This window comes from Melanostigma gelatinosum (genome assembly GCF_949748355.1).
Source record: "Melanostigma gelatinosum genome assembly, chromosome: 12".
Lineage (NCBI taxonomy): Eukaryota > Metazoa > Chordata > Actinopteri > Perciformes > Zoarcidae > Melanostigma > Melanostigma gelatinosum.
This window is the reverse complement of record NC_136645.1, coordinates 11,466,100-11,480,246: the sequence shown is the minus strand read 5'-3', so window position 1 is coordinate 11,480,246 and position 14,147 is coordinate 11,466,100. Positions and strand designations below refer to the sequence as shown.

The 14,147-nt window shown below is 42.5% G+C and overlaps 1 protein-coding gene across 1 annotated transcript; it reads left to right on the top strand.

The window, feature by feature from the left end:
* The first annotated feature begins 1,523 nt into the window (after positions 1 to 1,523).
* xpo5 (exportin 5) lies at positions 1,524 to 13,252 on the top strand. Its single transcript, XM_079280136.1, has 33 exons — positions 1,524 to 1,673; positions 2,062 to 2,183; positions 2,271 to 2,343; positions 2,444 to 2,581; positions 2,930 to 3,112; positions 3,228 to 3,254; positions 3,336 to 3,521; positions 3,863 to 3,939; positions 4,032 to 4,076; positions 4,185 to 4,275; positions 4,387 to 4,470; positions 4,563 to 4,688; positions 4,770 to 4,860; positions 4,955 to 5,083; positions 5,376 to 5,485; positions 5,605 to 5,760; positions 6,015 to 6,056; positions 6,148 to 6,237; positions 6,393 to 6,592; positions 6,687 to 6,789; positions 6,998 to 7,179; positions 7,365 to 7,465; positions 7,561 to 7,657; positions 7,747 to 7,935; positions 8,177 to 8,279; positions 8,394 to 8,440; positions 8,854 to 8,963; positions 9,606 to 9,665; positions 9,889 to 9,980; positions 10,066 to 10,173; positions 10,779 to 10,916; positions 11,121 to 11,285; positions 11,447 to 13,252. The coding sequence occupies exons 1-33, from the start codon at positions 1,572 to 1,574 to the stop codon at positions 11,591 to 11,593; spliced, it is 3,714 nt and encodes a 1,237-aa protein (XP_079136262.1). The 5' UTR covers positions 1,524 to 1,571; the 3' UTR covers positions 11,594 to 13,252.
* The last annotated feature ends 895 nt before the right edge of the window (positions 13,253 to 14,147 follow it).

Genomic DNA, 14,147 nt, shown 5'->3' with positions numbered 1-14,147 from the left:
GAGTTTACTGCAAGATGAAAAACCACACAGTACCATACTCTGGTACAAGTGAAGGTTGTTGTCATATGGCACAGGTGCTTTATTATATCATTCCAATGTTGTATTACTTTGTCAATCAGTTTGTTGCTAATGGCTTCAGAGGCCTATCATTGTTTTCTTTTTTAATTAGTGCCTTTTAGATAATCATTTTAAACACCAATGTATTTGGTATCAGTTTTAATAGATGAAATAGAATAAATAAATAAAATCTTTGCCATGGGTCCAAATTTAAAGTATCATACACTATCAGGGGTTCTGGTTCATTTTGAATTATATAACCAATAATGTTTTGAGAAGAAATAAGTTATAATGGTTGTTTATTACAGTCGGTAGTCTATGTTAAATGTATTGGTAGGATGAGCGTTTAAGTATAACTGTAACGCTATTATATATTATATCATTCGATTATTATTATTCATTCAATGATATGAACATTGTTGTTGGTTGAGGTAGAGCTCATATACTATTATGTAGGACTTCTACTAATGATTATTTTTAATTAATAATCTGCTGATTTCCAGAGAGTTCCAGGGGCCCGCAAATCTCCAGCCTTTACCGGGTGCCTCGTTTGTGCTAATCTGAGGAAGTATTTGTTTGGGAATACGTGTTTTTCACGAGGACATTTTGACTTCGCTTACTAGAAAAAGCAGAGGTGTAAATAATACAATGAATTATGGCTGTGCATTCAGGCTCACTGTCACGTTTACTGGGACACTCGATTGGAACAGAGCTATCTGTAATGTTATAAAAGCAACACCTGTGCTTTTATTAAGATACAAGTCAATATGTCTGGTGATGTTTGGGGGCTGTATAATAAGTGCATCTCTTGTTGATTTAATACATTTGTCCACGTTCTCTCAAATATAAGAACCTTCCACTTATTCAAGGCTATACAATTCAGTAAAACAACTGCTTGCTGGTGAGATGAGAGGACAATCTACTGTGGAACCCCAATGTATGCAATATAAAATATATAATGAAGACACTATAATATAAATACGTGTATGATGAATAAACAGAGTAGGATATACAGTATATATTGCTGGTGGCGTGAAAAGTAACATTAGAAATAAGTGTCATTGGGAAAAGACTTTTGAAAAAAGTATTTAGATAAATAATGAAATTTAATATCTATAAAGAAGATTATGAAATAAAGTGTCACCATTACTTTGGTTTTGATCATTTATAATTTCACAATGTATTAAATAGTGGATGTATTCATATGATCATTTTTCCCAATGTCTTACTAATGAATAAAGAAATAAGATGTACACATAGCGACTCCAAATGTGTTGTTAACCCAGAAGTGATTTCTCTTTTCGTTCAAAGACGATCTTTAAAAAAAAACAAAAAAAGAGTCAACTACAACTCCCAGAACTCCCATTCAACGGCGAGCCACATGTTCAAACGCGCAGGCAGGCAGCACATTTTGTGCACGTTGGTTACCTCCTTGAGCGTACGCAGCTCGCTGTCGTGCAGGTGTTTTGCATAGGAGAGCTCATCGCTTTTGCCTTAAGACACAACCTACAGTCATGGCTGAGCAGGTGGCCGCCATGTGTGAGCAGCTCATCAAAGCTGTGAATGTGATGATGGACGCAGAAACGGCACAAATCTACCGACTGGAGGCCCTAAAGGTAGCATCGTTATAGGTCGCTAGCTAGCTGCTAGCTAGCTGAGCTTGTCATTTATTGTAGCTGTTGTAAAAGTAGAATTGTGTAACGTTACCTGCGTAGCGGAATAAACATTTGTTGTTGTTCTTAGTACGGGCACAGTTCATAAACATAACACCCGGGCACGTTTGTTACATCTCTAATGATGATGGCCAGATGCTAACTTGTGTCATGATTATCACCACAACACTGTCGACTCACGTCCATTCATTCATTCATAGAAACGGTAGACGGACGCATTACACGTACACAATAATAATACGTTAATAAATATGAATAAACCTGCTGAAATGTTGTTTATTAAACTAGGTGCCGGTTCAAAAATAACAGGCTTTATTTTTGTCCACAACAGTTTTGTGAGGAGTTTAAAGAGACGAGCTCCTTCTGTGTCCCATGTGGCTTACAATTAGCCGACAAAGCACAGCCAGCTGTGGTGAGACACTTCGGTTTGCAAATCCTGGAGCACGTCATCAAGTGAGTGTCACATAGAACCCAAGTATAACAAAGTAATGACATGATTAAAGATGCACATGTGAAAGGAAGCAAAAACAATTCTTGCAGGTTTCGATGGAACAACATGGAACAACAAGAGAAAGTCCAGTTGAAGGAGTGTGCCATGCAGCTGTTATCCACTGTGAGTGTGATAGTAACAACATAACCGTCTGTCTGTCAAATTCTGTCTTACTGTCACAGTCGCAAATGCTTATCTGTCACCTGTTTTGGGGTCTTGTCAGGGTACTCATGTAATCCTGGAGGAGGAGAGCCACATCAAAGATGTGCTGTCACGAATCACTGTGGAAATGATAAAGAGGGAATGGCCTCAACATTGGCCCGATATGCTGAAAGAGATGGAGGCTCTCACTAACCACGGGGTGAGTGACTTCTATAATATATATCTATAGTTTGCTACTGCATATCAGTCGTATCCTTTGCCAGCTTGCATGCAATTTGAATACAATTATGTAATAAGTCACATGCAAATAAGTACCAGTCGAGTAGTCATTTTCATGTGGCATCATCATGTCAACTTGGCCATTGGTAGATATTAGCAATTGTGCAGCAACTATGAAGCTGAACAACATCTTTTCCACTGGATTATTTTATCAGTGCACACATTAGTTTTGGCCAAAAGATGCAACCGTTTAATCCCGTCAGCATGGACTTTTTTTTAAATGTAAGTAAGTAAATTAAAAGCAAAAATGCACTTCTGACTATCCTAGGAGGCGCAGACGGAGCTGGTGATGTTGATCCTGTTGAGGCTGGCGGAGGATGTGATCACCTTCCAGACGTTGCCCAACCAGCGACGCAGAGACATCCAGCAGACGCTCACCCAAAACATGGAAAGCATCTTCAGCTTCATGATGGCCATTCTGCATGTTAATGTTGAGGACTACCGTAAACTGGTCAGTGGGGTCTTAACTTTTGCAGAAATAGTTAGCGTTACGATTTACTTATCTATAGATATATGATTATTTATGTTGCAAAAATGAAAACGATTTTTATTTATTTTCTATCTAGAAAGGGTCACCCGGACATGAACTGCAGGTGAGAAAGACATCACTGCATCACTGCTCTAAAAGGAACCGCTCATGGACTTGATTACTTACCTTCATTTTCCACGCACAGGCCAGAGCTCGCTGTCGAGTCGCGGTGGCTACGCTGAATACACTTGCAGGCTACATAGACTGGGTGTCTCTGGTGCACATCACCACCGGAAACTGTCATCTACTGGAGATGTTGTGTTTGCTGCTGAGTGAACCGGAGCTGCAGCTGGAGGCAGCAGAGTGTCTGCTCATCGCTATCAGCCGGAAGGTGAGTCGGTAGGAAAAAACACGCTGTTGAAACCCCATGGTTGCCATAATGCTAGCTGTAAAGAGATTATTCTTTCAGCCTCATTTATTGTCTCTGTTTGTCAGATAGCTACTACTGTATGATATCTTAGAAATACAAGATTTGAATAGAATTCATTGGAAAGTTGGGCCATGGAAAGCAACAGCGCCACCATGTGGCTATTTATAACACCTTTTTTTTTGGCCCATAACTCCTGAACTGAGAGGTGTGGAAGAGTCTTTTTCCCAGAATTCCTGGACAATCAGACCAATTTTTACGACAATAATAAGACGTGTTTAATGATGTGTGTTATTCTGCCACAGGGCAAGCTGGAGGATAGGAAGCCGTTCATGCTGCTGTTTGATGACGTGGCCATTCACTACATCCTGTCTGCAGCCCAGTGAGTACATCTGCTTCTCCATCATTTCTCTTCACAGGGTTCAACGTACTGTCGTCCCAGTTATTGAATGGTTTGTGTCTGTCTGGTTACAGGTCAGCAGATGGACTGGCTATATGTAAGAAGTCCGCTGAGTCACAGTAAGTAACGTGACACACCTGGCTCACTGTAACGCAGTCATAAAAACACATGGCAAGTTCATTCAGTGCACGTAGCTGTGACTCATAGTCCTGTGTGTATGACTTCAGAGCCGTGGAGGTGGTGGAGCGGCGGTACATCTTCCTGAAGAGGCTGTGTCAGGTCCTGTGTGCTCTGGGAGGCCAACTCTGCTCATTAGTGGTGAGTTTGTGTTCGTTTGGCCACACACGTGGTCTTTTATCTGGGTTAACAAAAAGAAGCACGTGTTAACAGTTTAGGCTCTTTTGTTTAAATGTCATGTTCTCTCCACAGGGTTCAGATGTAGAGGTCGAGGTACCTGCAAATCTCAGCAAGTACACGGAAGCGTTTCTAGCCTTCACTAAACATTCCAGTCAGGTGAGAAGACAATCATTTTAACTGCATTTAAATCAGTAGAACGTAAATCTTTCCGCTGTGTTTGAATTCTCCTCTTGTGATTTGTCCTGCAGTTTTTAAAGTCATCCACTCTGGCCACTTGGGGAGCTTTGTTCAGACACGAGACTCTGTCGAAGGACGCGGTTGTTGTTGAGATGGCCGTCAAATACCTCAGAGCGTCTATGACCAACCTAGTGAAGGTGAGACACTGATGTCCGTGCTTCCATTCCCACTGTACACGGAAGCAACACGGGTGTAAAGGTTTCGTCTTTCCTCTCCAGACGGGATTTCCATCTAGAAACGACAACCCAAGTTGCGAGTACTCCCGTGTGGACTTTGACAGTGACGAGGATTTCAACTCGTTCTTTAATTGTATGTATCATGGATTCAGCTTTACCTCAATTCAGAGCAGTGCTCTTTATTTGATCCTTTGGTGTTTTTCACAGTGCGTGTTCATACTTCACAGCTTTTCGAGCGCAGCAGGGAGAGGTCGTGAGGATTGCATGTCGCATCGTCCCTCTGGAGGCTTTCCAGATAGCAGCAGAATGGCTACAGTATCAGATCGCCAGCCCGATTGACACTGGGGCAACAACATGTAAGCGCTTCTCCTCGTTTTTTAAACTTGGAGGGGAGGATTTTTGTGGTGGGTTTGGTTTAACATGTAAAATATGCAACATTATGGATCTAAATGTGGGCTTACAAAGTCCCCCTTGGTTAAATTTACTAGAGCATTCCCCATTGACCACTCGGGTACAACAGACTCATTTGGTTCAATGCTTTTGAACTTGTTTCTGAACTTTTGTTTCACTAGTTTCATACACATGTTGATGATCATGAATTCTTACATGCAGCAAATGTACTTCTCCTCTCTCTCCGCCCGTCACTAGCTGCGGAGGGCCTGTGCTCACTCTTGTCTCCATCAGTGGTCCAGTGGGATGCAATGACCGTCTTAATGGAGTGTGTGGTCGCACAGATTTTCAAAAATCTGGAGGAGGAGGTAACAGGAACAACTTTATTTAGCAGAACAAAACAGTGTGAGACGAAATGAATTTGACTGTCATGATGTGAAGGTTCTCCCCCCCCCCCCCCCCCTTCTTCTGCCTCTCACTATGTTAGAAGTTACCGACAGATCAGAGCATGGAGCTGCTGCAGGCCGTGCTGAACTACAACACCAAAGACCCGCTGATCTCGTCCTGCGTGCTCACCAACATCTCTGCTCTCTTCCCGTTTGTTAAACAAAGGCCGCACTTCCTGCCACAGATTCTCTACAAGGTCAGCGTAGTCGTCGGTGGTCACTATATATATATATTATCCAAACATGTATTATTATTGTATAAGGAAATGGACAGTGTATATATCAAGTGTTTTCTTGAGATTGTTAGATGTGGTGATTTGGGAAATCATAACAGAACAGTGTGTGAAATTTGACCTCTCTCTGGTCACATCATTTTGCATTTAATGTTTCTCTGCCTGCATGACAAGTATGAACATTGGTCTCACGGTGTTTTATTCTTCTGTCCCTACAGCTGTTTAGTGCCATAACATTTGAGGTTGGTCAGGAAAGTAAGGTGAGTTGCCGTCAGAGAACCACACGTTGCTACTTCTCCTCATCCTTTTTGTCCAAGACCGAAAAGCATAATTTCCAACTGACGTCTTCAGGCACCTCGGACCCGAGCTGTAAAGAACGTGAGGAGGCACGCCTGTTCCTCCATCATCAAAATATGCCGGGATTACCCACAATACATCCTGGTAAATGCGAATTTATCCGAGTAGAATGACAGATTGTAACTGCTTTCAGTTGGTGGATGTTATGCATAGAATGTGTCCCTGAAGTACAGCGTGCTGATGAAAAGACACGAGTAGACGTTTGTGACTTTGACGTAGTTTTATTTTTGCCTCTCCAGCCTTGTTTTGACTTGTTTTACAACCACGTTAAGAAGTTGTTCTCGAGCGACGCCACGCTCACTCACATGGAGAAATGTTCGCTGATGGAAGCTCTGGTGCTCATCAGTAACCAGTTCAAAGACTTTGCAAAGCAGAAGGCTTTTCTCGACGAACTGATGGCTTCAGTGGTGGCCGAATGGACCTCGGATGAGATGAGGCGGTGCGTTTTGATTTCTCTCTATTTCTGTTCACATCGTACATGACGTGTTTCGGTGTCGTGGCAGGTCATTGACTTGTGACTCTTTGTGCTTCAGGGTGCTGTGTGACCCGGCTGTGTTCCTGTCCTTTGTGGGTGCCGACCAGGTGGTCAATGAGCAAAGTCCAGATGCAGACACAGCGGGCCTTAATAGGGGCCGGGTAAGTGTGTAGTATGTGAACTCTTAAGGGCCGCAGTATTTCTCTCTCTGGGCTTCTGGTTGTAGATCATTGAGATCAATGTAGACCTGCTTACGTCACACTAATGTATAAGACTCTGCGGTTTGGGCCCCGGCTCCTCCAGTCTGCATGTCAAAGTGTCCTTTGGCAAGACACTGAACCCCATATTGCTCCTGATCTCTTCCTCTAGCTGGGTTTCTGCTTGTATGCCATGTTGGGGGTGGTGAAGCGGGCACGCTGGCCTGCAGACCTGGAGGAAGCCAAGACCGGTGGCTTTGTGATGGGCTACACCGCTGCTGGAGCCCCCATCTACAGAAACCCCTTCACTGCCCAGTTTCTGGTCTTGCTGCCCAACCTGCTGGCTCTAATCAGGTACGCCTGTCGGAGGGCACTGAAGCTGGTGTTCAGCCATGTGGAGAACTGTGTTGGACGAACAAGAACCCGAGGATCATATTGTCCCCACTGTGTGAACAAACACTTGTATGTGTGTCATTTGTGTCTCAAAATACTTGCTGCTATTATGCTGATCTGTCTCCTTTCTTTGCTCCTCGCTGCAGGACTAACAACAGTCTGTTCATGCCAGAGAACATGGCTCGTCTCAGTGAGACTTTCTCCAGGGCCCATGAAGTGATGGTTGCAGAGAGAAATGTGGTTCTTGGTAAGAGCATATTTCGCCACATGTTTTTTTGCCCATTAGTGAGCCATCATCTGAAAAGCCTGTGGTTAAACCCTCTTAATATGGGCTTCCTCCAGGTCTCGCTCAGCATCCTCTGGATATTTGTGACTCTCCTGTGTATAGAACCAGCCCGGAGCGGATGCAGGGGTTTCTATCCACGCTGTATGACAACTGGTGAGGCTTTCCCCCCCAAACCTTTCCTCCGTATTGTTTATAGCTCACATGCAGGTGCAGATTACATTCTGCTTTCTTTACCTCTGTAGCTTCCACGTCCTGGGGAATGCAGGTCTGTCTTTGCAGCAGGAATTCTTCACCATTGAGAGACTGAGCGAAGAAATAGCCGGTTCTGCTTTCTTCTCCCTCGACCGTGTGCCTGACCACAGACTTCGCCCTATGATTCATATCCTCATTTCATTTGATTTACCTTTTTTTCTTCTTCTCCTATTTCAGTGGTTTGATAAACGAGGTGTAAAAGATCTTCGTCTAATGCTGCGTTCACACCGGTCGCGTTGATTTTTTGACGCGCGTCGAGATTACATACAAAGTCTATGCACAGACGCGATGAGACTGTCGCGCCACGATTTAACGATGGCGCGTTGGACGCGTTTTTTACGTTGGACGCCGCAAAATCGCCAGCCAGCGAGTTGAAATTTGAGCTATTGCTTCATGTTAACATGGCATTTCCTTAACAAGCGTACGGGTGTTCCTGAGGCAGTTGGTGCTATCGTGTCCTCAGGAGTACTACAACACTCTGATCTGCCCCCTGCTGGGACCTCTGTTCGCCTACATGCAGCAGGTCAGATGTCCACACTTCCCCTTCTGTAACACTTCTCCTTACTCTCATCTCCATATGCGTTTTATTCACTCGGCCATTATTGTCTCTTGGCCTTGCTTCTGTTTCATATTACAGAGGCTCAACGTCAAGTGGCAGCTCATCAACCAGAGGAGCTCTGTCAAGTAAGTCAAGTGTGATGTAAAGTTTGTGTCTGGAAGTGTTTTTGTTTACACATCAGGAATTTGGAAATGATGTACTTTACAAGAAGAAACATATTTCACTTCGGTCCTCAGACGGTTGTTAAACACATTAATTGAACACTCAAGTTAGACATGAATCCCTGAAATACAAATCACATTTCCCACTAAGACTCCGGTCTTTTGTTTAGGTGGAGAACAACAGAACATTAGAATGTAAAAAAAGCTATGAAACACAGTTCCTTTGACTCTTTATGCAGGTCAAAATAAGCACCGATAAGAGCTCTTCTCAAATCACTCGAAAGACTCTATTGCATATACTGCATATTTATTTAGCTTTTTGACTCTCAAACTGGCTGTGTGGACTTACTGGTAACCTGTTTGTTGTGTTTTTTAAGTGGTGAGGTGGAGGAGGAAGAGGTGGTGTGTCAGGAGAGCCAGGTGACGCAGGAGATGTTGGAGGAGCAGCTGGTTCGCCTGCTCAGCAGGGAGGTCCTGGATCTCCTCGGTAAGTTTCCACATCTGTAGTAACAACATATAAAGGCCTGGTTAAACATCAGCAGTTTGTTCGATGTGCCAGACACGTTGCATTTGTTGGCATAAGTATTGACTCAAAAAAAATGTTTATTGTAAAAGTAGCAATATTTTTTCATCACAATGCTGTTACTCTTGTTTTATGACGGCTATATAACGTCCCTGTCTAAACCTGCTGTAAAGCGGCGCATTAAGTGAAGCTCGGGGCTTCTTCCTGAATGCTGCTCATGCACTTTAGTCGTGTGGGAAGGTTGTGTTTGTGCCTGCTACACAAGCTGAGAACGGCTTCAGAACGCATCAGCAAAGTGCAAATATCAGCCATAATTCCTGGATATCGCTGATATAGACGTGATGGACCAATAGGATTTGTCTTGGGTGACAAACAACCCACTTGCGTGATCATTGAGCTGCACTGTGCACTCCCAAAGTGAAATAGCCAAGCCTTTGGGCTTTGAGGGTGATTCTTGATGTTGGTATTGAGAATGAACCAAAATATATGGGATTCTCAGCAAATCGCAGACAACTGCCTGATCAGCTTTTACTCTAAGACTGACTGTAAATTGGGGAGTTGAGTTATTGTGGGGCTGTAATACTTCTCTTCTTTCTTGTCTTCTAGCTGTGAGCTGTATTTCCAAAAAGCTGCCTGAACCAGCTGCAAATAAGGAGGAAATGGACGGTAAGAGTCAGATTCACGTGCTTCTTAAAAGCTGTTCTTCTGGTTTTCTTCTTCATGAGTTATCCTCGTCCGACTATGATGTCACTGAAGAGTGTGATACCGCTCAGCTGGCCAGACAAGCAAAACAAATACCCACAATCCTAACGACAAAGCAAAACAAGACACGAAGACTGTTGTTGTTTTTTGATTGTGACAAAGCGTCTGATGATATATTCTCTCACAGAGGAAGACATGATGGATTCAGTGCAGGCGGCGTCTCCAGCCCAGCCCACAGAGGAGCTGACTGAGCTGGGAAAATGCCTGCTGAAACACGAGGTCAGCCCAAGACGCATAACATCCAGAGGACAGCATGGCCACTCATTGAGTGCTGTATCTAAACTTAATGTCTCTCGTTTTGCAGAACATCTACATGACCCTGTTGACCCTCTCCTTCACCTCTCTGTCATGGAAGGACACCACTAACTGTCACCGTACTGCTTCAATGGTCTGCTGGACACTTCTGCGGCAGGTAGCGCAACTGTCCAATACAAGCCCTGATTTATTTATTTGTTTTTTTATATCCTTTCATGTCACACTTTCCTCTTGAGGCGCAAGGCTAGCCATATTCTATAGTTTTGATAATTTTCACATTCCATGAAAAGAACTGAAGATGTAAATGTGCACAAGTATATCAGGGCTTACCATGAATATTCTAAATCCGAATATATATATATATATATATATATATATATTCCAATCGTAAATAAATGAATATTACATGATGATAAAAAGCACTACTGCAAATCAAATTCAAAGCGGCGCGCTGCACGGTGCTGCGTCGCACGCAGACAGGTAGGACACAGTGTCATGAACATAACACGCAAAAATAGTTCAGACCTGTAGAACAACTATTTGAATGTCAATTTTTGACAGCCCTGAAGTACACACAGTATACACTTTCATTTTCAATAAAAAAATATTTCCTGAATCAGCAGGGCACTGTAGGACTAGGACGAGGGTTATTGCATTTGATTCTTGTCACTCATCGCCTGTGACTCATAAGGAGGCTGTGAAAAGTATCTTACCACATATTCCTCTCAAGGTTTTTGTCCCACATTCACTCTGTCTCTTCAGGTCGTAGCGGGTAATCTTCTTCCTGAGGCGGTCACATGGTTCTACACCAGTGTCCTCCGAGGCCTTCAGGTTCATGGGCAGCATGAGGTCTGCAACTCCACCCTCTCTCAGCTGGCAATGCTCATCTATGAAAACCTGGTGAGGCTAAAGGCAGCCATCTCTTTAGTTCTGCCTTTGTTTGATCAGTTGGAGAAGTGACCTACGACTTCAACTAACCGACTTAAAACTGTCGCTCAACTAATTGCGTCAGGTTAAATTCATATAGTACTAGAGGTATAATGAAAAGATTCATCAGGGAACGTTCAAGTTAAATCCTTCTTTTTAACTCCTTGTCTGTCCTAGCGGCCTCGCTACATAGAGCTGAGAGCGGTGATGACCCAGATCCCAAACATCAGTGTGGAGTCTCTGGGCCAGTACGACCACAGGCTCATTGACCCCAATGCCCAGAAGCTTGGCGACAAGAAGAGGAAAGACCAGTTCAAGAGGCTCATTGCAGGAACAGTTGGGGTAATGCCACATTCAGCCACTAGAGAGCAGTGCGTCTCTACTGTGTCCCGCTGTAGAGGGCTCAGCAGTGCAGTGAGGCTGTAGAATCTAATGAAATTCTTTCTGGTGGATCTCAGATAGCCGTGTTTAACCTCTCCTCGCTCTCTTTCCCCGGCCAACAGAAAGCTCTGTGCCAGCAGTTCAGGAAGGAGGTTCATATCCGGAATCTTCCATCGCTCTTTAAAAAGCTGAAGCCGGACAAAGATGTACAGAGCAGTGAAGCATTGAGCCTGGAAGCGCTCTTCTCCCCGGAGAACAATACCCTGTAGGAGCACATGGTGGTTCTAATGGACTTCATACTGACTGAAAACAGTTGTGTGTACAAACCGGGGTTTCCCTCTGCATCCTCAAGCTGGAGCAGCTCGGCTCTACCTAACGTAACTGTCAACACTCTTCTGTTTCTCAAAAGCTCTTCTTTTATTTCATGCCACAGCACCAGTCACACTACAAGTACTATCCTTATAATAACACTCACACAGGTGTATGAGATATTGAAATTTGTACTACATTTTTCAGATTAAACAACGGCCTGTTTGTGTTAAAACATCAAGACTGGCCATTGATATTTGCTCTGCAGCAGAAGCTTCATTGAGCCACAAAAGTATCATGAGAGGGACCAAACTGTGTTCTGTTCTGTCATGTTGCGTCTTTTTCATTTTAAGGAGGCAATATTTGCCCTTTGCCCACCACAGTATGTCAGATATATGGGACGAGGAAATCTAACTGAGCGTCAAGCTGTGGTGTGATATAGAGCATAGGAACTGGCATCTAATGATCCAAAAAAAGCAAAGAATACAGAATTGCTGCAGGAGTAGTGCGCGTGTGTGTGTGTGGCTTGTGGAGCGGTGGAGCCTTTTGTACTTTGAGAATCTTATTTTCAGAGGTGAGTGTTGCAGATATGTTATGTGACCACGCTGCTGCTCTCGAGGCCCATATATTCCGGGTCAAGAAGAAGAAAAAATCTTCGTACTCTTATTTTTGCCGTAATTTCCTTTGACTGGACAAGCTTGAATGCAGTCTCTGATTCTGAAGTATGCCCTAAAGGAAACTCAGGTGCGACGTTCCCTAAGATGGGGTGAAGATGCTTTATGGAAACATATTCAGCTGAATAGTGATTTGAAGTTATTGTAGATATAAATATGAACAGTTTTCTGGTTTGCAGACATTACACAGTAGTTGGTGGTTTGCATTTTGCCGGTTCCTCATATCGGCACAATTTACACCGATCCAAGTAGTGTTTTGAATTGCTTATTTAATGCAAAGCACATATCATACTACAAGTATTTCAGCCACATATTGTGCCAAAAAACTCACGATATACTTTGACACGCAACACTGACCAGACAATTATGTCTGAGATGCAAAACCTAATAAGATATGACTTCATGATTATTGAATGGTGGACTCAACAACTAATGTGTAGCTTCATCCAAGTCTTTCTATTTTCTGGCTGTTTAAATTCGTTTTTTTAAGTGTTTTTTGTGTTTGTACTGGTTTTGCCAGCTGTAAGAAAAAGATGAACCAGCACTACATTCCTTCATTATCCAAGGGATTGTTTTTAAGCATAATTCGATGGATGTGTTTTGCTCTTATGGAGCTTTCATGTAGAGTGTGATTTGTTGTGTGTTGTGTAGATTCAGGCCAATAATATATGGGAGCTATTTTGGCTTAGAGTGAGCCCTCTTTAAAGGGCGTACAGACTGCATTTCAGGTATTACTGAAACAGGTTCACATCATCCTTGCCCAGGAACAATCACTTGATTTCACTGTCTCTGTGGTGACCGTGTGTTCACATGTGGCCATTTAAAACAAATGCTTGTCTAACACTAAAAAGTTATGTACAATGGAGAAAATATGCTTTTTAAAACTAGTGTGGTTTCTATTTTGTTTTTAAATAAAAAACGAGATTTCAATTAATCTCAAATACATATCTTTTGGTTTCTTTTAAATTTAGAATAAATGGAAAAGTAGCTCAACTTATTTTGACTTGCTACAGATTGACATATTTGCTTCTTATTAGTTATATATTTTGTTTTTGCTCCTGCACCATTTTCAACATTTTGCAAATTGACCAACATGGTGAAGAAGTTGCAAATATAAATTAGGGTGAAATGTAATCCTAAAGAAGAAACAACTACAATGTGGATAATGATATTCAATCAATTTTCTCTTCAGAGAAGCACAAGTCGATGTTTAACTTGCTGTATATTATGTCAGTGAATCTTTACACTGACATGTTTAATATATTTATTAACAACACCTACATACAAATGTGTATATATACTGACAGATCTCTTCAGAGCTGTCCTGCTCATACATAACTGTATTTTGACAGAATTGAAAACTGTAAACTTATTTCAGACATAAGCTCATTACTTTCCGTGTTAGTTAATACTTATTAAATAATGTTTTATGAGTGAAATGAACACATTTCCACCGTTTTGCCATGTCTTAACTTTCTCACCATGATGCTCCATCTAAATAAAGCATTTCAATACATTTGGAATGCTTGAGTTTTGAGTTTTGTTGCTTTTCTGGATCAAATTGAGTCTGTACTTCTGACTCCACGTCGACAGGGGGCGGTAACGCGCCATTTGCCTTTACCCCACTGCCGTAAATAGCTTTATAGAAGCGCAATTAAGAACGGTGTTCGATTATGGCTGCCAGCGTCTATCGGTGGTTTGTTGTGTACTTTTGTTATTATGAAAAAAATATTTTTAATTAATACATTAATCCACGGAGGCTAAGTATTCATGTTCAACAGGCAGTCGTTTTTACGTGGACGTGTTCGACGCACACGACTAACCCGTAGAAACCTCCTAA